This window comes from Talaromyces amestolkiae (genome assembly GCF_001896365.1).
Source record: "Talaromyces amestolkiae strain CIB chromosome Unknown scaffold9.1, whole genome shotgun sequence".
NCBI classification, from domain to species: domain Eukaryota; kingdom Fungi; phylum Ascomycota; class Eurotiomycetes; order Eurotiales; family Trichocomaceae; genus Talaromyces; species Talaromyces amestolkiae.
Window position 1 is genome coordinate 971,776 of NW_024468045.1, and position 21,737 is coordinate 993,512.

At 47.0% G+C, this 21,737-nt stretch overlaps 6 protein-coding genes across 6 annotated transcripts; 2 read left to right on the plus strand and 4 right to left on the minus strand.

Annotated features, from left to right (window-relative positions):
* Nucleotides 1–1,427: 1,427 nt before the first annotated feature.
* BHQ10_005337 (uncharacterized protein) lies at nt 1,428–3,588 on the minus strand (the record flags this gene model as incomplete). Its single annotated transcript, XM_040877802.1, has 2 exons — nt 1,428–3,272; nt 3,331–3,588. The coding sequence occupies 2 exons, from the start codon at nt 3,586–3,588 to the stop codon at nt 1,428–1,430; spliced, it is 2,103 nt and encodes a 700-aa protein (XP_040733841.1).
* A 1,300-nt stretch (nt 3,589–4,888) lies between these two features.
* On the minus strand, nt 4,889–7,162 carry BHQ10_005338 (uncharacterized protein; the record flags this gene model as incomplete). Its single annotated transcript, XM_040877803.1, has 3 exons — nt 4,889–5,919; nt 5,970–6,425; nt 6,487–7,162. 3 exons carry the CDS (start codon nt 7,160–7,162, stop codon nt 4,889–4,891), a joined length of 2,163 nt encoding a protein of 720 aa, XP_040733842.1.
* Nucleotides 7,163–8,481: 1,319 nt separating this feature from the next.
* On the plus strand, nt 8,482–10,796 carry BHQ10_005339 (uncharacterized protein; the record flags this gene model as incomplete). The annotated part of the gene is made up of 3 exons (XM_040877804.1): nt 8,482–9,099; nt 9,180–10,221; nt 10,279–10,796. The coding sequence occupies 3 exons, from the start codon at nt 8,482–8,484 to the stop codon at nt 10,794–10,796; spliced, it is 2,178 nt and encodes a 725-aa protein (XP_040733843.1).
* Nucleotides 10,797–11,313: 517 nt separating this feature from the next.
* Nucleotides 11,314–13,331, minus strand: BHQ10_005340 (uncharacterized protein; the record flags this gene model as incomplete). The annotated part of the gene is made up of 3 exons (XM_040877806.1): nt 11,314–12,855; nt 12,914–12,970; nt 13,032–13,331. The coding sequence occupies 3 exons, from the start codon at nt 13,329–13,331 to the stop codon at nt 11,314–11,316; spliced, it is 1,899 nt and encodes a 632-aa protein (XP_040733844.1).
* Nucleotides 13,332–13,850: 519 nt separating this feature from the next.
* On the plus strand, nt 13,851–17,801 carry BHQ10_005341 (uncharacterized protein; the record flags this gene model as incomplete). The annotated part of the gene is made up of 11 exons (XM_040877807.1): nt 13,851–14,147; nt 14,211–14,384; nt 14,444–14,514; nt 14,572–15,433; nt 15,903–16,084; nt 16,138–16,193; nt 16,266–16,394; nt 16,465–16,641; nt 16,711–17,369; nt 17,430–17,529; nt 17,584–17,801. 11 exons carry the CDS (start codon nt 13,851–13,853, stop codon nt 17,799–17,801), a joined length of 2,925 nt encoding a protein of 974 aa, XP_040733845.1.
* Nucleotides 17,802–18,494: 693 nt separating this feature from the next.
* BHQ10_005342 (uncharacterized protein) lies at nt 18,495–21,331 on the minus strand (the record flags this gene model as incomplete). The annotated part of the gene is made up of 2 exons (XM_040877808.1): nt 18,495–21,085; nt 21,250–21,331. 2 exons carry the CDS (start codon nt 21,329–21,331, stop codon nt 18,495–18,497), a joined length of 2,673 nt encoding a protein of 890 aa, XP_040733846.1.
* Nucleotides 21,332–21,737: the final 406 nt, after the last annotated feature.

Below are 21,737 nucleotides of genomic sequence, written 5' to 3' on the forward strand. Positions count from 1 at the left end.
TGACATAAGAATGTATAATCGTTAAGCTACAACAAGAACTAGATGTCTTTTAAATTGTAACATTCTTCTTAAGGCATGTTGCTCCGTGCTTCGATCCTTCGGCAGAGACAACAATATGCTTGACGTCTGAGCATGCTAATTATAAGAAGCTTCAAATCTTCTTCCCGAGCCCAAAGAAGAAGAAAAAAAACAATAAGACTTGAATACGTTCCATCCTGCACCAATTTTGTATGGCAAACAAAGTCAAAGAAAGACGCCACCAACGAAGACGGTAAAAAACGTGCAATATCGAGACTAGCCTACGGAAACATTGAAGCAAGCAGAGCATCATCATCATTCCCCGATCAAATCCCCATCCCAAAAGGTTCAGCACAACTATCACCGCACACTTCACCAACCCCGACAATCAGACCACAAGGTCTTTGCTGAGCGAGACGTGTCTTCTTGTAGAATGGGAGGAGGAGGGGGTTCTATGCTGTAAGTATTTCTATGACTTTTGAAAATTGAAGAAGAGAAAAAAAAAATGTTGACGGGAGGTATATTCGGAGGAGATAATATCAACTTACTTCTGATTGCCATATATTAGAACTGTGTATACTTTTGTGGTACCATCCCCATCACAATGCCGTGCTACATACCCATTTAGGCAATATCTCTACGGACGCATATCCGAGCCATGAGAGCGAATCTTTGAGAAACGCAGGTATGCAATGTAACGCAGCTAGAGATTAAGAGCATGGGAGAAGTGTGATCAATGTGATTAAATTGATGTATACACATGCAATTGACCAGGTAGTGACAGTCCTTGCCGGTGGTTAAGTTAGGGCTTCTTCCCCCTCCCCCTTCCAGCGGCAAACCTTTGCAAGAGGACTTATTACCGCGTTGAATAATCGATGCGGTTACACGATGTGACCAGATTGCTTGGGAATCCGAGCCCTGCTGTATAGAGTAAATGCGTCAAAAGCACTTAGGTCAGACTTACCTTAATTATCTAGACGAGACTATGTTGGAGGCGATGGGTGAATCTTTCGAATAACCAACGATATGGACACCAATTTGTGAATGGGGAAACAGGTAACCCAAGCTTCTCGAATTGCTATCTAGATTGAACCTATACATGGGGTATCTACTGGGCGACTCATCATGTAGTGACTACATCTACGGACATGTAGTTTAATGGAATGGATAGTATGAAAATTTAGCCTACTTTACTACTTGATACATTATGATGGAAAAGATTATTGAACGAGTATTATTGAGCAAGACTATTTTATCTTAACAAGACAGAGAAAGAAAAGTGTAAAACGCTCAAACGCCGATCACAATCCGCCACTTGGACCATGACCCTGATTTTCGTCCAGAGAAAAAAATACATTCCAGAAAGTTTCGTGTCACATCAACCCGTAATCAGCTTGTTGCTACAAAATTTAGTCGACCTCCTCCATGGCGCTCTCGCCAGTGGCTTCGGCAGCAGGGGCTTCTTCGGCCTCCTTCTCCTCAGCGGTCTCGGCGTCCTCGTCGACGTTCAGGCCGAGAGAAACGAGCTTGTGGATGCGCTCGGCGAAGCTAGCGGGTTCCTCAATGGTGAATCCAGAGACTAAGAGAGAAGTCTCGAAGAGGAGCTGAGTGATGGACTTGACAGTGCGGTCGTTCTCGCCATCGGACTCGACCTTCTTCTTGAGTTCCTTGATAATAGGAGACTTGGGAGAGATTTCGAAAGTCTTCTTGGAAGCCATGTAAGAGCTCATGGAGGTGTCACGGAGAGCCTGAGCCTTCATGATACGCTCCATGTTGGCGGACCAACCGAACTGGCCGGTACGGATGGCGCAAGGAGCACCGACGAGCTTGTGGGAGACAACAACCTTCTCGACCTTGTCGCCGAGAATGTTCTTGAGGCTCTTGGCAAGCTCCTCGTATTCCTTCTCCTCCTTCTCACGCTCAGCCTTCTCCTCATCGGTCTCCTCAAGCTCGAAGTCCTTGGTGATGTCGACAAGCTTCTTGCCATCGAATTCCTTCAATTGAGTGAAAGCATATTCGTCGATGGGGTCAACAAGGAACAAGACTTCGAAGTTCTTTTGCTTGAGAGTGTCGAGGAAAGGAGACTTCTGGACAGCCTTGAGGGACTCGCCAGTGATGTAGTAGATCTGCTTCTGGTGCTCGGGCATGCGAGTAATGTAGTCAGTGAGAGAAGTGATCTCGTCACCGGACTTGGTGGAGTTGTAGCGGAGAAGCTTGGCAAGAGCCTGGCGGTTCTGGGTGTCCTCGTGGATACCGAGCTTGATGTTCTTGCTGAAAGCGGTGTAGAACTTGTCGAACTGCTCGCGGTCCTCAGCGATCTCGTTGAAGAGCTCAAGAGTCTTCTTGACAATGTTCTTCTTGATGACCTTCATGATCTTGTTCTGCTGGAGAGTCTCACGAGACAAGTTAAGAGGGAGATCCTCAGAGTCGACAACACCCTTGACGAAGCTGAGCCACTCGGGGATGAGGTCGGTGGCGTCATCAGTAATGAAGACACGGCGGACATACAATTTGATGTTGTTCTTGGTCTTCTTGGTTTCGAAAAGGTCGAAGGGAGCGCGCTTGGGGACGAAGAGAATGGCACGGAACTCAAGCTGACCCTCAACAGAGAAATGCTTGACGGCAAGGTGGTCCTCCCAGTCGTTGGAGAGAGACTTGTAGAAGGAAGCATATTCCTCCTGGGTGATATCAGCAGGGTTGCGAGTCCAAATGGGCTTGGTCTTGTTGAGCTCTTCCTCCTCGATCTTGGATTCCTTGACCTTCTTGGTCTTGGGCTTCTTCTCCTCCTCCTCGTCATCGACCTCCTCGACCTTGGGCTTCTTCTCGGCGTCTTCCTCCTCCTTCTCCTCAGCGTCCTCATCGGGGACCTCCTTCTCGGTCTCCTTCAAGACGTGGAGGTAGATGGGGTAGGAGATGAACTCGGAGTGTTTCTTGACAATCTCCTTGATCTTGCTCTCCTGGAGGTATTCGGTCTGCTCATCCTTCAAGTGAAGGATCATCTTGGTGCCACGGCCAAKGGGCTCACCCTCAGTGTCCTGAGTGAGAGTGAAGGTGCCACCGGCGCTGGACTCCCAGATATACTGCTCGTCATCGTTGTGCTTAGAAATGACAGTGACCTTGTCGGCGACGAGGTATGCAGAGTAGAAACCGACACCGAATTGACCGATCATGGAGATATCGGCACCAGCAGTCAGAGCCTCCATGAACTGCTTAGTACCGGAGCGGGCAATCGTACCGAGGTTGTTGATGAGATCCTGCAAATATTAGCATTGCTTATCAATGAAAAAATGTGGTAAAATGGTGTGAACATACAGCCTTGGTCATACCAATACCGGTATCGCGGATGGTGATGGTCTTGTTCTCCTTGTCGGGAATAATGTCGATACGGAGATCCTTGCCCGAATCGAGCTTGGATGGGTCTGAAAGGGACTCATAGCGAATCTTGTCCAACGCATCGGAACAGTTCGAAATGAGTTCACGCAAGAAGATCTCCTTATTGGAGTAGACAGTGTTGATGATGAGGGACAAGAGCTGAGAGATTTCAGCCTGGAACTCGAAAGTCTCCGACATTTTGATGGATGTGATGTGAGGCGAAAAGGGTATCCTTTTAGACAGTGTGTTAGTTCACCACGTAATTCTCAGATCAGAGTTTTCTCCGCACTCTGGATAGACTGAGGGGACTCACAAAGTAGAAAGGGATAGGAAAAATGAGTCACAGAGATGAAAGAAGCTAGAGTAAGAGGATGTCTAGCAACGCAGAGAGTATGTTGACAGGACAGAGGAAAGATGGGTGTATGGAGAGAAGAAGAAAGTGAGGAAGGAAAGAGGAGTGAAGCTAAAATACTCTGAGGTGGAGGACGGCCAGGCTGAGAAGCAGTTCCTGTAGCTTCGAATCGATTCTATTCTACCAACAGCCGCTAGTCTTCTATGGGCTTAGCGCCATATGGTACGGATCTTCGATTTCTTTCGATGCTTTCTCCAGAATGTCCTGCCCACAGCTGTGTTTTATTCTATTTGGCTGGTTTCTTTGTACACTCTGCACAGATATGCCTCAGCTTTTACCGTCAAATGGTACAAAGAAAGGCTGTTTGCAGACGACTCGTCGAAAGTCGCCTTACTCCAGACCGCAGTTCTGCCTTATTTTTTAGGTTAACCATACGCCAGAAAGGGTCTAGTGTCCCACTTTCGATCATTCTAGAACCAATGAGAAGGACTACACTCTGCCTTGGAAGACTCTGCAACCACTCATTTTCAAATTTAAAGAAAACCTTTCTATGTTATGATTGAGCTTAAATCTTTGCGCTTCGGTTCAGGCAATTGGCTTTTGAAATAAAACTTGCAGGCAATGGGTTCTACAGCCAACCTCTACAGACAGCCTGGACCATGTGGCGGTCAACCGTCAACAGAGCAAAATAGAGGGGTGGCGTTGCCTGGGTAGCTCAGAAAGCTAAGCATCCATCCAACTCCCAAAAGGGTTAAATTGCTTTTTAGTGCTGAGCTCGGGCTCTCCAGTGTTCATTTGGCGTGACAACGGTGAAACAGATGCAAAGAAAGAAAAGGTTATCAAATTGTCTAGTTTGAGAAGCCAGCTACTCTAATTTGCTCATCAGGTCGTTTCTTCTTGTTATGTATCTCTAGTGGTACATTGGAGCAGGTTGAATTCCATCTAGATTGTCAACTAGCGTGAAGACAGATATATCTCGGTTGTCACGCTCAAGCTCGAGGTTAAGGCTATGAAGCCGAGCGGTTGCAAGGCAACGTATAAGCACTAGTTTGACTCGTTATTCCTACCCAATCAGTAACTGGCTTCCAGGGTCCGCATTGCCTTGTCATGTCTACGTCAGTAGCTAGAGCTTGCAATGACCGCAACCTAATCGTGCGGATCTATCCAATGAAAGTGCCATTCAGATAGACTCTTCGAGGGAAGTCCCCAAAATTTGGCCAGCCAAAGTGCCAGACCGCCCACAACTCCGAAACTGCCAACCACTTGTACAATCGCCCAGCCACGACGACGGAGGTCTTCATTCCACCGAACCAGTCCCAGTGGGTCCTCAGGGTTGAGTTTGGTGAGGCGGTATTTTGCAGTTTGTCCGTTTGATGTTCGTACCACGATTGCGCCTGATTTTTTGTCGGTGTCCACATCCCAACGTGGGAAGCCAGGGGTTTGCTGAATCGGAACAAGTGTGCCGTCAATCACACATTCTCCAAGACGCTCGGTCAGCCAAGCTGCTCTTTCCCCTCGCGCAAGTGCAGCATATCTTTCGCGTTCGTTTTGTAGACTCTGCTGTAAATCCGCAGCCCACTTTGCCAATCGTACTTGAGCCAATTTTTCTTCGTGTTGTGTGTAGTCGTTCACTCTTGCCAATGCATAATTGGGAGCTCCGCCAAAATTACTAATGGGAGCTAGCGCTGTATTGTTGGAAATTGACTTAGAGGTCGCAACGACGTTTCCAGGACTCTTAGACCGCATACGTTTGACAGCCGTATCAGCACGCTGGATAGTTGGAACGGCACCACTTCGGGTCAGCTTTTTAGCTGCAGTATGGCGGAGCCAAGACATGTTATCGCTATCAAAGATTTTATCAATCAAATCACCGATTTCAGATGCAATCAGAGGCGGGACGTAATCCGGACTCATCAGTATACTAGCATCCATATTTTCATCGTCCTTGGATTGGATTGACGATACGGCGAACGGCGACTGAGGCTGCTCGCCCTCCGTGGTATTTGGGTCTTCGAAGGAGAATAATTGCACACCATGTTGTGCGATTTGAGTATGAAAAGAGCTTTTAAGCGACGTTATCTGAGATTCTGATAGCAAATCTGCTTTCGATATCAGAGGGATGACGTTACTAAAGTCGGATAATTTGCGGATGCATTCAATATCGTTTGTCAGGGTATCTGCCATTTGTTAGATTTTTGACCTAGCATAATTAGAAGGACACGCAAACCTTCAGATATGAGATATAAAACCAAGTCGACTTGAGAGCCGCCGTCGCCGCCTAACATATTTTGAAGATCGGAGCTAGGATGGCTGACGGAAGCGATAGCACGAGATAATTGCTGCTGCATGTATTGTATGATAATCTCTGTGGTCTGATCAGGTTGGCCTTTATCATTCTTTGAAGCTGAGGTGTCGATGAAACACAGGTTTCGTTCCAGCACAACCTCCCCACTATTTTTTCTTCGCTTGAGGATTCGCGAATCCTCAAGTTCGGACCACCATGGCGGATATGGTTTGGTACTCGCATGGATTTCGGATATCATAGTTGCATTGGTCTTTTTCGAGTTTATTCGCGAGTGAGGTCGACCATATTCGATTGAACTTGAGCTTTCGACAGGGTCAACATGGACAATATCGTCACATGCTTGGACAATCGACTTGATTAAAGATGACTTTCCGGAACCTAGAATATTATGAAAGTCAGATATTTTTACAAAATGCTGCATAGATCGAGGAGAGAATACCTTTTGATCCAGCAACAAGAATCTTGAAACGACCAATCTTCTTGCCTCTTTCGGTAAACGGACGTCGGCTTGGCATTCGAATGCTCGGCATGATCAACTGGGAAGAGCTGTCGCCTATTCCATGATGAGCATGCTCACTCATCTCAGGAGTGTCTTCATCTCCACTTGAAACCAGTGCTTGGCTACTGATCTCGTCCGTGATTGAAATGTCATCCAAGGGTTTAAATGACCGACTTGAAACCGACTTCGGACTACTCGGTATGGAAGACGGATCGTCATTGAGATTGAATGGAGTTAACGGACGTGAAGGTATTGGGGAGGCTCGAGAAATGGCTTTGGACAAGGGAGTGTCCAGTCGGTCAACATGAGGGAGTAGATCTGATGGTTTAAGAGTTGTCCTACGTTTCAAGGTTGGATCGGCAGATTCATTGCTGGCATCACGACGATAAGACTCGTCGTTGAAGGGAGATATATCTGCAGCACTGATCGTGTCTTCTAGACTCTGGACTCCGAAAGAACTATCCCTTGAAGAGCCCATGTCATCACCGGTCTCTCGAGCTAGAAAAAATGAGGTCGGGACACCAGGTCCGGACTCGCCCCATGATGGAGCGGGCGGGTCGCCGGATGAAAGCTTGCGAGTGGGTGAAGGGGAGAACTCGGGGACGACAGGGCGCATTCTGGAGGCATCGAGTCTGGCAAAGTATTCGATCTGAAACAAAAGCGCATCGTCGTGAACAACCACAAGAGATGGAGGTCAGTACTCAGTTGGGCACTTGTCTGGTGATGCTGTGTTGTTATCGGCTGACGATGATGATAAGGTCACGTGCAGGTGGGCTGTGGCAGGCTGGCCAATGAGTAGCCGGCATGCAGTTCTCCCCGCAGTGGAATTATTACATGCATAATACTAAGTAATATGCACCACGCTAATGCATGCAGCCAATCGCCGTCCACTCTGGCACTTTTGCTCGTAGAACCACTCCCTGAACAGGCAAGGTCAATACGGGATTTTACCAGGAATACCAACAACACCAGCCAAAAATACACACTTGCACCACTGCGGGCATTCGTCCGGCTTTGTTCAGCGTCCGCCGATGCAACAATACTGATAATTGCGCCTCTGATCCTTTACACTTGGACAGCTTCTTATCTGGAGTACCTCTATCTGATGCGAACCCCTGACGGCTATTTCGATCTAGATTCTGCTCAGTCTATGCATTAGGAATGCATATTATGCACTGATGGAGTAAATTGTCATTAATTGTACGTAGCAGTGGGGGAGCGTATTGCACTAGGAGGGTCTATTACTAGCGTTGGCGCAGTTGCCGCGATTTGAGGAATCAGAAATTAATACTAGACAACTCCCGCTCGTGGTCCCTTGATCCTTCCATGCATGCGTCTACTGTGTATAAAGATCAGTTGATGAGCTGCCAGAGTCGAGATCCTTTGCAAGTACGTAGTATGTGTAGAGTAAAATGGCATAGTGTGAGCAGAAAAGGAAATAACAATCGAAGCAGCAATCAAAAGAGGGTCTAATGGTGTCGTAGTTCAGGCTCCACTGCGAACTTTGCTCTGGTGGGAATTAGCCGGTTCGACCAAGAAGGAACGAACGAACGAATTCAGATTTTCTCTCTTTCCTCTTCTTCGTCTTTCTCTTCGCCAACCACCACCATTTCGTTTACTCTCTCTCTTTGACTGTCTCTCGCTCTCACACGACTATCGTCCTGGTTAGAATTCTGTCTTTTTCGATCAAACCCCATTTACAATTACAACCCGCACTGCCACCTGCGGCACAATCAAACAAAAAAAAAAAGCAAAACCAGGGCCATTATTCGTCGCCGGATTAATAGCGGTACCTTAGTCGCGATAATCGGAGCCGCTCCCGAGTCCCCTCCCACGTCGTGACCCGACCACCACCTTTATCATCGCTGCCCACGCTATCGTATCGCTCCCATCCACAATCCAATCGCCATCTGGCTAGCCAGAAATTGTTCAACAATGGCAATGGATCACGATACCGCCATGACCTGGTCGGAACAGCTGCCAGAAGAGACATTGATGGCACCCGGCAACGAGGATGACTTTTCCAACTTTCTCGAGTTCGGAATCGATTTTCCCGACATGGAGGGCCACAATGCCGCTGCCGCTGCCGCTGTCCAGCACCAGCAAGCAATGCAGCATGCCAATCAGCATATCGCAACCACCTTGGCGGACGACGTTCGTATGGCTGCGACAAGTCAAGCACCGCAATATGCATCTATGATGGGCGAGCACCTAGGACTCGGCATCCCGAACAATCGCCCCGCCGAGGATCAATCTTACCATTTCTCACAAGAGCAGCAGCAGCAGCAACAACAACAATTTCMCCAGCCGCTCTCCCAACAGCAACATCAGCATCAAGAAAAGCTCGCACATCAGCATCAACAACACCAGCAACAACGCCAACAAATCCCGCATCCGCAAATGGCTTCGCATTCGTACCAGGAAGGACAGCACATGATTCCTCCGACGCCAAATAGTGTTGAACTTCACGGTGGTGCGGCTCGATACATGCAGCGTGTTGACCAGAATAATAACGAAGGTTATGAAGGCTACGTACACATGAATGATGAGCAGGTAACACAATACATAACTATCCTTGAAGTACTTCGTGTTACTGTACCTAGACCTTGGACTAATCATTCTCTATGTTACAGGCCGCTGCTTTCTATACCCCTCTGATATCTCCAGCAATGACGCCGTTGGAGAGCCAATTCCGTTTACCAGAATACACCATACCCGGCGAATATTTCACCCCGCTCACATCACCCGCATTAGAAGCTCAGAATCACAGCTCTAGCAACTATCCTTTTCAAACAACGCAGCCACATCAAAATGCAGGATACGTTTCATCACCACTTGACTCCAACGGGCTCACCATGACATCTGCTCCTCCGTCGCCGGCAGTGTTCAAAAAGCAACGACAGGGACGTAGGCCATCGACTGCAACACGGGCAGCCGGCCGTGCTGCAAAAGCATCGCCGTCAATCCAGGCGAAAAACTGGAAGAAACAAAGCAGAAGTTCTCAGCTCATGTCAGAAGAGTTTGTCAATAACAACAACGCCAATATGCAGGAACACAACTCCAATCGATATGCCAACAACGGACTCAGCTCGCTACGTTACAGCAGCAATGAGAGCTCCCAGGATTCTGTATCACCTGAGCCTATCTCCGAACCCCTTATGCCACCACCCGCCTTACCGCACAAGTCGCCAGCAATTCTGCCACAAGTTTCTGACCCGGGTTCAAGTGCGCCCGTGACACCGGCGACCTTGATGAGAATCACGAACCGACCGCAGCACTCCCAGGATCCATCTGGGCAATTTTCAGGACAGGCAAGTCTGATCACGAGTGAGTCGCAAGATGAGCCGATGGAAGATATGGTGTTACCCGAGGCAGCGGCCGATACTCGACCACGACCCAGCCGCATTAACACCGCCATTGTTACGAAAGAGCCATCGAATAATAGATCCGCCTCGAATACTCCGTTGATGGGGCCACTGTCTCGCCAACCATCCGGCTCCCTGACACCGGGGCCACAATCGTCTACTATGGCGTCGCCTAGCGGCCCAGTGCCGAAAAAGTCCGACTCGAAATCATCGACGGCTCGTAAGAGACAGAGTATCAGTTCTTCGCACGCCAGTCCAGCTCTTCGGCCAAGGATCAGTCCTAGCATACAGCCTCTTGTACGAGGAGATGGTAATTATCTGCTCGCTCTTTTAATTCAAATATAGACGAATCACTGACCTTGACTAGGTATGACAAGCGAATCCTCGGCGTTATATCTCGCATCCAAATCGAATTATCAGCACATTCTAGACGGCACCGTTCTTCCAGGAGTATCATATCCAGAGACCCTGGCCGAAAATTTGAGTAGCAAACGAACGAACCATAAACTGGCAGAACAAGGACGTCGGAATCGTATCAACACCGCGTTGAAAGAGATTGAAGCGCTCCTCCCGCCGGATTTTGCACAAGAACGAGCGATCAAAGAAGGGAAAGAAGCGAATGTCGTACCCAAGAACGATGGCAAGGACACAAAAGACTCCAAGGAAAAAGCCACGCCGCCTACAATCAGCAAAGCTAGTACCGTCGAAATGGCCATTGATTACATCAAAGCGCTTAAAAAAGAGTTGGAAGAAACCAAGGCACAATTACACGCTGCCGAAAGCAAACTGTCCGGTGGTCTTGTGAAGCCTAACGGTGCCGCTGCTGCTGTCGATAGCAATACATCTGATCATCCGACCAAAGCCGAATCCTCCCCAACCAATTGATACCATTTTCTATTCCAAACAAGATTTAATATGGGAGGCTTTTTCTATCTCTGTCTTCGAGCGAATTGATACTTGCTTTTATCACCAATTCTTTTGTTTTCCAGCAGAGCAACTGTATACGTGGAATGAGGCGTCTTAATAATCCCGGTTTTCAGTGGTATGTGGAATATTTGCACCTCTTCATCTCGATGGGTTTTTTTCTCTGTTTTACGAATGTTTTTTTGTATATGACGAATGATTTGATCTGGGTGGCTTTCTGTCTGATTTCTGAACGACTACTTTTTTTTCCCGTTATCTTCGATTCGATAGTTGATAGTTTAGGTAATATACTTATTATTTATCACCTGATGTTTCGTCTGCTTGTATACGAAATAAACCAGATCCTATGTAGTGTTAACTCGCTGTTTTGTTATCGCTTAACATATGGAATACGGGTTTGTACATTATCAAATGTACTGCACTACTATTCCAAGATGCTAAAGAAAGAAAGTCACGCTTGAGTTTTAGTATAGCAGAGCTATACTTCCCACCATGCTTCGTGATAGCCTCTCAAATCCACGCCATGGTCAATGGCCGCCTCAAGTTTAAGGTAAGTAGTAAAATCAATACCATCCTTCACAATGTCCTCCGACTGACTAGCTCTTATGTCACGGACGGTCCTTCCATTACCAAAATACGCAAATCGATTTCCTTGTCCGTTGTGATACGTATAATCAAAATCTTCCCACCGAACATCTCGTCTCACATAATTGACATGGCTGCCACTCCCGGGCCATAGTGCAACAACACGTCCCCCTTTCACACCTCCATTGTACCAAGAACTGCATTCTTCACTTAGGACAGTCTCCGGCCAGAAAGATTCCGTGTACGCTCGGAAGTCATCCACTGCAGCTCTTGATGGTGTTATAGTGCGTATTCCTTGTGTTGACACCTTCCGCAGGATCTTGGCGATGTATGTAACCTCGTTTTCAACGGTGTTTGGTACTGTCCCTGCAAACCCACTGCCCCCCTGGGGACCTAAGATGAATAATAGATTGGGGAAACTTGGTGCAGCCATACCGAGATACGTATCGGGGAACCCTGGTGTACCACCAGGCGTCCAGGCCGCTTGGAGATCGGTGCCATTCCCATTGATTATAGGAAATGCGGCGGCGCAGGATATCTCGGCTCCCGTGGCACATATGACGGCATCTACTTGTCTCTCGCATCCATCTGTCGTTCTGATACCATTTGCCGTAAACCGTTCAATCGGATTTCTTATATACGAGACATTATCCTGCGTGAGAGCTTCCAAATATCCAGGACCAGGGGTTAAGCGTCGGCAACTAGGAGAAAATCCCGGCTTCGCTAACGCAAAAAGATCCTCGCGATTACCAAGCCGTTGAAACATGAGTTTTTCCATTGTTTCTCTCCCCTTTTGACTCGCATCGCTAGACTTTATGACTCTGGTAAATCCTCCCCAGTTTCTGGTCTCTAATGCTTTGCGATATTTCAAATACTCTTCCGGACTGGCTGCTAATCGCGTCTTGACCTCATCGGATATAGGTATGTCTCGATTGAGATCCTCACCACCAAAAGAAGAAGCTACCCAGGTTGGGCTTCGCGCGTAATGGTCTACATGACTTGCCAGTTTCTGCAGCTCTGGTAGTACCTGAAGGCCCGATGCCCCATTCCCAATCAGCGCAACACGCTTCCCACTAGGATCAAAATCAGGATCCCATTGCGAGCTGTGACGGAGATGTCCCTGAAATTCCTCAATGCCTGGAACGTCTGGCAATCGAGGTTCACTGAAACGGCCCGTGGCAGTAATAAGGAAGTCTGCCTCGTCCTGAAAGATCACTACATCGCCATTGGTTGGATCTGTTTGACGAATTTGTACTATCCATAACGCCTTTGCATCTGACCAGGTTGCGTTGATGACTTCACTGTTGAGTTGAATGTATTTCCAGACGTCATATTTGGTGGCCAGGGTTTTCCAGTAGTTTTTGATTTCGCTGCCGCTGGCGTAATTCTCGGACCACTGCGTTGAAGGTGAAAAGGTTGATTGGTAAACCTGACCCTACAGTGTAAGTATCGAGACCGAGAAACCATATTTATACTCCTGAGCTCAAACTCACATGCGAAGGTATATCACACCGGACACCAGGATATACGTTGGAATGCCAAACACCTCCCTGAACCCATGGAGATCAGTTGTTAGAACTCATATATAGTAGGAGGGTATCTTTCACATACAACATCGGAAGCTCTTTCATATATAACCAAATCCAAACCAGGCACTTTGGCCGGTAAAAGAATCCCGGCCGTCACCCCGGAAATACCGGCACCGGTGACGATGGCTTTGATTGCCCGCCGTTGATCGACTGGACGGTCTTCCAGCTCAAACGCGGGGGAAACGGTACGTAAAGGGGGTGGATATTGAGAAGCGAGTCTTTGTGTGTGAGTCTTGGGTCTAGTGTGCGAAACATCTTTCGAAGGAGAGGTCGGGAGATTTTTAGAGCGGATCAAATCACCCTTTGCTATAACGGCAGACATTTTGAAAGGCTGAAGGCGATTTCTCTTTCTACCTTGGGTCACTTGGGTATGCAGGAAGTTAACATTTTATTTCCCTGGGTCAAGTCTTGTAACTAAATGCGTTACCTCCATTCCATAAAAGAGTAATATGATATGATGCTGGCCCACATGCTCGGACAAATGTCCGCGTAGACACAGTAGGAACAGTAGGAATAGTCCAACATTAGGCACGAGATAAGAAAATGAGACCGAAAATGGCGACATCTCAACATGTTGGCCGCTTGTTCGATATGTCGGCTTCGTACAGATAGCATCACACTATAGCAAAGCACGCCATCACGAGTTTTACCATATCCCGTAATATTCCAAGGCCCTGTTTCCGACACGAGTCAGCGACCCCTCCTAGTATTTTTTCCAAAAGTGGAAGTGCAATTTAAAGTCCAGATATATACAGTAATTGTTAATGATGAAAAGGTGTTCTTCAGGAAGTCAGCAAGTAACTGATTGAGAACAGCAGAAACATTCGAACTCCTTGAAAATATGGCATCCAGCGCTTCCAATACTGAAGCCGCTCCCCGAAAGCGGATTATTCTCAATGCCTTTGACATGTTCACTGTTGGACATTTGTCTTTCGGCCAGTGGCGACGCGACGACGATAGGTCTGCCACCAAAAGGCGTGATCTCTCGTACTGGGTGAACCTTGCCAAAGTATTGGAACGAGGGGACTTCAACAGTCTGTTCATTGCCGATACTCTGGGGCATTATGATACATACAAGGGCAGTGCAGAACCGTGCTTTCGCACTGGTGCGCAATTTCCAATGGCGGATCCGATAATTGTTAGTGTCGATAATCCTATAGCACTAACCAGGCACATGTGCGTTGCTAAGTAATGATAATAGCCTATCTCGGCAATGGCTAGTGCAACAAAGAATTTGGGCTTCGTCATAACTGGATCGACATCTTATGAAGCTCCCTACCTAGTAGCCCGAAGGTTCTCTACGGTTGATCATTTGACAGGCGGTAGATTTGGATGGAATATTGTTACGTCTTGGAAGGCGTCGGCAGCAAAGGCTGTGAGTGTCTATGTTCTGTTAGGTCTGTCTGTCCTGTTACAAACACTAAAATTCTGCAGGTTGGATTGTCGTTGGTAGAGCACGATAAACGCTACTTGATTGCTGATGAATACCTGCGAATACTATATCAGTGAGTCACGAACTGTTCATATTCATGTCCGCAGGTTAAGATTAATTCATGGTGAAGGCTATGGGAAGGGAGCTGGGCCGATGACGCACTGCAAGAGAATAAAGAAGACGAAATCTACGTCGATATCAATCGGATCAAGACAGTCAACTACCACAGCTCCACGTTCTCTGTCGAAGCACCTCACGTCGTCGACCCGTCACCGCAAAGGACACCGTTCTTGTTCCAGGCGGGGACATCCGCGGCTGGTACCTCATTTGCTGCAACGCATGCGGAAGGTATTTTGGTGTCAGGATTATCACCACATATTCTAGCTCCACGCATCAAATCCCTACGCGACAAGGCAGCTGCGCAAGGGCGCGATCCTCAGTCAATCAAGATCTTTGCCGTGATCACCCCAATTGTAGGCGCAACAGACGACGAAGCCCAAGCAAAATACGAGAAAGCACTTCAATACGCTAGTTCTGAGGGTGGACTTACATTTGCTTCTGCAAATTTGGGCATAGATCTGAGTCAGTTCGACCCAGACGTTGAAATTTCCACCTCCGATGTCCAGCTAGACTCTCGAGTACATTCTTTCGTCAGCAATCTAGAGTATCACGGCGCTGAACTGCCGAAATGGACCCCAAGGAATATTGGCAAAATCATCGCTATCGGTGGGAATGGACCGGTGCCTGTAGGCTCACCGGCAACGGTTGCAGATTTTATGGAAGACTGGATGGCAGTGGCAGATCTGGACGGATTTAATGTTGGGTATGTGACAACCCCAGGAACGTTCGAGGACGTTGTAGATCTTCTTGTGCCAGAGTTGAGGAGAAGGGGCATATATGCGCCAGTCGGTGAAAGTGGCACGATGAGAGAGCGTTATCTGGGCCAGTCGCATGTGCGATCCGACCATGTTGCGAGTGGCTATAAGTTCGGAGTGAGTGGCTAGGAGACAAGAGATTCCATTACTGGGTCTCGATCTATTGTGTTATTTGGAGTTCTATATTCGCAATCAAAGGTTTGCCGTCCAGTTTAGCTCGTTTCGTAGCCTCGCCAAAAAATTTCCTAAATAGGAAATTTTTACATGACGACCGATCAAGTGATTTCCACGAGCTATTGCGATATATAATAGTACACGACAAAGATGTACGGCAATCTTGAATTAAAACCTAATGCCCAATATCGACTGCTACAGGACGCCTCATCAGTAGGATATTAAAGTTCCCACGTTCCCTTTTTCCGTCTAGTTATTCTATAAAAACGGCTGAGAGTGATTGACGGAAAGAAGCCCGAAAAGATAACATCTGGTTCATATAGAGCTCGTCGTATCCCATACCAAATTCTTAATATTCTACGTGCGTAGCAACATGCTTAACCTGTAACAATACTGCAACTACTGTGTTTAGCTCAATATGCCTTCCACCGCTGGGCCCGACGAGTATCATTCATCCAGTGAACCTGAAATCTCCAAACATCCATCTGATCAGGCACTCACACGATGGCAGAAGATTGAAAACATCATTTGGGATGGTGGTGAGCGGAGTGAGGAGGAAAGGCGCCTTGTTCGCAGACTCGATATTTTTATTATGTTCGTTACCTTGAGCGTTTGATGCGTGGTCTGATGAAATGTTAATATATTAGGAAAAAGGAGCTGGGCGACTGTCGGCTATTTCGTTCGCTTGTTAGATTGGGCAAACGTTAGTAAGCATTCTTTTTACTTTTTAAATCCGATGCTTTGGCCTGCAGAACATGGCTGAGTTATTATATAGCAAATGCGTACGTGTCCGGCATGAAGGAAGACCTGAACTTTGAGGGCGCGGAGTACAACTATCTTTCGAGTTTCTTTATTATTGGATACTGTCTCGGCCAAATACCCTCTCAGCTTATTCTTACAAGAGGTATGTGGATAATTCTCTACCAAGGCAAGTGTCCTGTTTGATATGTTTGATTAATATTGCCTACAACCAGTCCGCCCTTCCTACTGGCTACCCACATGTGAGCTTCTATGGACAATTACGACTTTCTGTTTTGCTGCTGTACAAAACGTGAGAGATGTGCTCGCTCTTCGAGTTGTACTAGGATTTTTGGAAAGTCCATTTGCTGTTGGCGTCTTAACAATTATGGGAAGTTGGTATACGCCTCGAGGTGAGTTTGTGAAATCTGTACACCACGCAGGCTTATGGAGATGACAAAGCTAATATGATCGACACATAGAGCTTTCCAAACGAATCGCTATATTCTACTCCGCTTCATACGCTGCTAGCATGTTTAGTGGCTATCTCCAAGCTGGCATATATAAGGGTATGGACGGTCACCTTGGGCTTGCAGGATGGCGATGGCTGTTCATCTTCTGTGGCGTCATATCCCTGCCTTTCAGCATCTACGGATATTTCGCAATTCCAGATAATCCGTACACGAGCAAAGCACGGTGGTTGAAGGAGGAACAACGTGAGCATGCCCGCACGCGGATGGAGGCCTTCGATAGACGTGCTCCCGTCAAGCTCTCGTGGGCAAAGGCTAAAAAGATTCTGACCCACTGGCCCATCTACGCTTTTACTGCAACACTTATATTTCAGTGTATCGTTACTCAACCGCTCAATTACTTTGCTGTCTGGCTCAAGGCGCTGGATAAATTCTCAGTATATCAAATCAATTTGATACCCACGGGCGCGCAGGCTGTAGGGCTAGTCACCACCCTGGCATACAGTTGGCTATCTGATGGGCTAGGTGGGAAGAGATGGGAAGTCCTTCTCATTCCTGGGCTAGTCAATCTGGTAGGCATGATCATTGTGGCCATTGGGCCCGGATTTGGTGCAACGCTTTTCGGGTATCTGCTCAACGGAGCGAGCTGGGGGTTTTGGCCCGTTCTATATGTAAGTACCGCGCATATCTAATTTGCACAGAGCTGTTATTGTATTTACTGACTGCAAAAGGCATGGGCAAACGAAATCTGCGCTTCCGACCCCGAAGAGAGAGCCATTGTCATTGGTGTTGCGCAGACTTTTGGGCAGGCTTTTATCGCGTGGGTTCCAAGTACGTATGGATTGTCCTTAAGCCAGGTTTCTTAAACAGCTGACACAAAGACAGTTCTCATACTTAATACTTCAAAGTATGCTCCCAAGTTTACGATGGGGTACAGTATCATGTGCGGATTTAGTTTCCTACAGATAGCTATGATTTTCGTCATAAAATGGTGTGCTGACAGAGAATCACACCATCGACGAGGCCTCGACGAGCAGAACGAGGAGGACGATAGGATTTCTCAACAGATCCATACAACTTCTATCCAGGACCTCAAAAATTGAGGGTGTGTCTCAGTGAGTATACTCACTATATTTCTGCTGAGTTGTAGAAATTATCAATTGTTTTATTACTTTGATTGTTGCTGGCGATCTTCGGAAGCATCCATGGATGTTTTACAATTCTATTGTCCGTGGTATCACTGAGATATTGCAAATTTTCGGATTGCATATAAATCTATACCTAGCGAGCTATTTATCTTGAAATCCATCAAGAAGTATTTGACCATTGTGACGTTGTTAACTCCGAAGTCTAGCTAATGGTAACCTGTAGTGAGAATATTAAGCAAACGGGAAGAAGAGAAGTGAAGCACGTCTGACAGCACGTAGAGCCTTTTTGTACATTTATATACGTATAAGGACCTGGTTGATTTCTATTTATAGAAATCTAACGATAAACTATGTCTTATTGACAGTGATTGGTCTTCGTTCGGCTTACGACGCCTTCAAGCATAATGATCTATAGATGCGTAAATATATCTATGGATATTATTTCTCATCATTTCCCGATCACAACCAATCAATCTGAAATACATAAACACCGAAACTCCAATCTCAAGCTCCAATTTGACAAGATATGAAAACAAAAGATACACGACTCGCGTCGACCCTTCTATTTAACTTTAACGCTTTCAGCAATCTTTTCGATAAACCTCCCATACATTCCTTAAAAAAACGCCCGCTAGAAAGATTTTCAGGCTAAGCATCTAACGCCATGGCTTCATCAGCATCAACACCGCCGTCATGTGTAAAAAATGACGGGGCTGATATCCATTGTTCGCCTTTAACGATACTGTCGATTGACACAGATTGTTCGATGTATGGTTTCCATACTTCGTCGTCGCTGTTGTGGTGAGAAGGATCTGTTGCACGAAAAATATCGCAGTGCCATGTCTCATTTGATGAGGATTGGAGCTGAGTCATTATGTCTTCTCTCATCCAAAAGTCGATGCGGGCATAGCCATTCCCACTGTATGTATATGTGAATATTGATATAATGATACAGCCTTCTTCGGGAAAGGAGAGACTTGTCATGGGTATGTAGGCGTCCGGGTTGTAGATCATCAATGCCATTGGTTTTTGAGGCAGATAGGCATTGTCGGGCTTGAAACCTATACCGTACTGGTAAATCGTATTGAGCGGAGGGAGAGTAACGATCGGATTGAAAGGTAAGAGACGCTGAAACATGCTGGCCAGTGTCGAAGTTTCGGCAAGAAACGGTGCTATACTACCGTGCGCACCTCTTATTGCCGCGCTGGTGCACAGGTGGTTCCGTGGGGTGGCCTCGTCTGGCGTCCTGGGTGGTGACGGGGAAGCATTGATTCCGTCTCCTAGTATCTTTGCGAGTGCATCTGCTATCCAATGGGCTGGGTAGCCGATTGAGTGCAAATGAATCAGCAAATCGAAGAAATAGGTTAGGCCAGCAGAAGCGGATGTTGAATTGCCTCTGAATGGCCAAGCCAGACTGTAGAATTCAGAGAACAAGAAGCGAGAGAGCTCTGCACGCGAAAGCAAGTGTTCGTATGGAAACGGCGCCAGCCTTTCGCGTCTCATCTCTAGTAAATACTCGTTTGATAGTGGGTGGGAAGAACCATATTGACTCTTCTTTGGAATCATTTGCATCTGAGTGACTTTATGAAGTGTTACCGAGTCATTCGTAGCAAAAGAGTCACGTTCCCCAAGGTCAAAGTCGGAATTTCGTGCACTGATCATAAGTCTTGCGGCTTGAGATTCGTTAAGAATCTTACTTGCACTGATGACCGTCGGAACATCGCAAGAACCGAACAAATGAATCAGATCATAACCAGCCGGTATTGCACTATTTCGGTCTTGTTCCAGATTACACCGTATACCATCAATGGCCACTAAAGCATCATTGAGGACATACTCAGCGCTCAGCCGGCCACGAATCTTTCGAAGAGCGACTACCACCATCTGAAAGAAAGACGAAGCATAATCAAACAATTTGGTCTTCTTAGGACCTCCTCTTTCCTGCATAGAGACTATGTTGTAGAGCGCTCGACAGACGTCGAATGGATTAGACCCATTCGTCTGTCCAGTCACAACTGGAGTCGGGTTGACACACCAATTGCCGGCCACGTAAGTTCGTATATTTTCGAGTGGGGCATTCATTTCTATGAGTTGAAGAAGCTCAGGCTCGTGCTCCCTCATGACACTTCGTGGAGCTTGCAACAGTGGGAGGTTAAAGTATGTCTCAAACTCTTTTTGACAACCTGGTGGCGCTTTTGGAATGCTATCGAAGTCACATCCACTTTTGTTTGACATCCTGGTATCATGTAGACTCTGCACCGTTCCGTCTAAGACATTGCTCGTAGAAAGTCGATTATTCGGTTCGATATCCAGCCACGACTCCAGAGCACCAATCAGTCGCAAATTATCCGAATCATGGATCTGCAACCATGGGAGTATCGGCTCATTGTTTCTCAATCGACCAACGATGGAATCGACGGTGTTAATAAATCGGTCCGAGGCATAGCGCGGCATGATCACACCGGCGAATATAAAATAGATTGTCGTATAGATTTCAGTCCTTTCGGCTTGTGAAATTTCAGTCAGACATGCCAACTCGTCCAATAGAACAAGAAGAACGAGGTTTCGTGCAATGGCCACACTATTGCGATCATTCAGAGTGAATCGGTATTTTCTTTTCAGGGGCGATGTAGAATGCATAACCATCCGTTCTGTGACGCCGAGAATGGCGAGCTGAGCATAGAAGTGACGGGCATCTCCGATGCCTCCGAGAAACACCGAGAAATCTCTGTCGACGTTGAAATGAACTGTAAAGTCGACCAAGGCAGTGACATGATCAAGATTGACATTCTTGCTCGATTCCGGTCTGCCGTTTGTTTGTAGCAAGGCTGGTTGAGAGCGTGGCAACTCGGCTAACAGTCGCAGACCATACGCCTCTTCGTCCGGGAAAGCTTGCCATACTGACTCCGCATGGTCCAAAGCTGCCTCATACTGACGAAGATCGTCAACCGAGGATGGGCTTTGTATGTCTGCTAGTCGATGTAGCCATTGCCTTGCAGCATCGTATTGGTGAGTATGAAGATAGCCTCGAAATATTCGAGGAAGGATTTTCAGCTCTATGGTTGTACTGGAGATGCCATTTTCATGGCCGTGGTGCTGACAAATGGCCAATGCTCGCTGTGCACATTGGATAGACTCGTGGAAGCTCCCAACCTCATAGTAAGCTGCCGAGAGATTGGACCATGGTAGATAGTCGTCAGGTTCGGCACGACGGGCGGCTTCTTGGTAAGCTTTGATAGCTGCAGTCAATTAGCTATCATTCAACATCGAGTCAATCGAAAAGTAAAAATTAAAAAATTAAAAAGATAGCGAAGTATTCAGGAGGCGGTTGAGAAGCTGAGAAGAAAGGAAAGGAAGGGGCCCACCCAATCAGTGGAGCTAGCTTCTTCCAGCCTAGACTAACCTTCAGTCAGGTGACCTCTCTTGTACAAAGCGTTGCCTCGTTCGCGCTCGTTAACTCCTTTCATTCTGTAAGTCGCTTGCATATACAAAACACTTACAACGAGAACAGAAGATAAGGGAGACTCCTCTCTTTAAATCGACAGAAAGAAAGAAAAAAGAAACGAACCGGTTGGCCCCAGCTCCTGGCGTTTTCGTTCTTGCGGTGTCTCTTTCCTCCAGCTCTGATTCAGTCGGCGGGCGCCAAGGCACAGAGACATACAAATCAGAGCTGATCTGTCTGGCGCTCACCGCTAATTCTAGATCCAATGGTCTGGTAACCTAAATCTACCGGCCTCCAGGGGAAAATACTAATAATTAGATAGATTTCAGCAAGCCAAAGGAACAGCGCATGAATGGGGTTGTCCTAGATGTACTAAATTGCCAATCATATGCTCCCATATCATTTGACTTCCCCAGCATTGTCGGCTTTTTACGTGAGGTATATTTAAC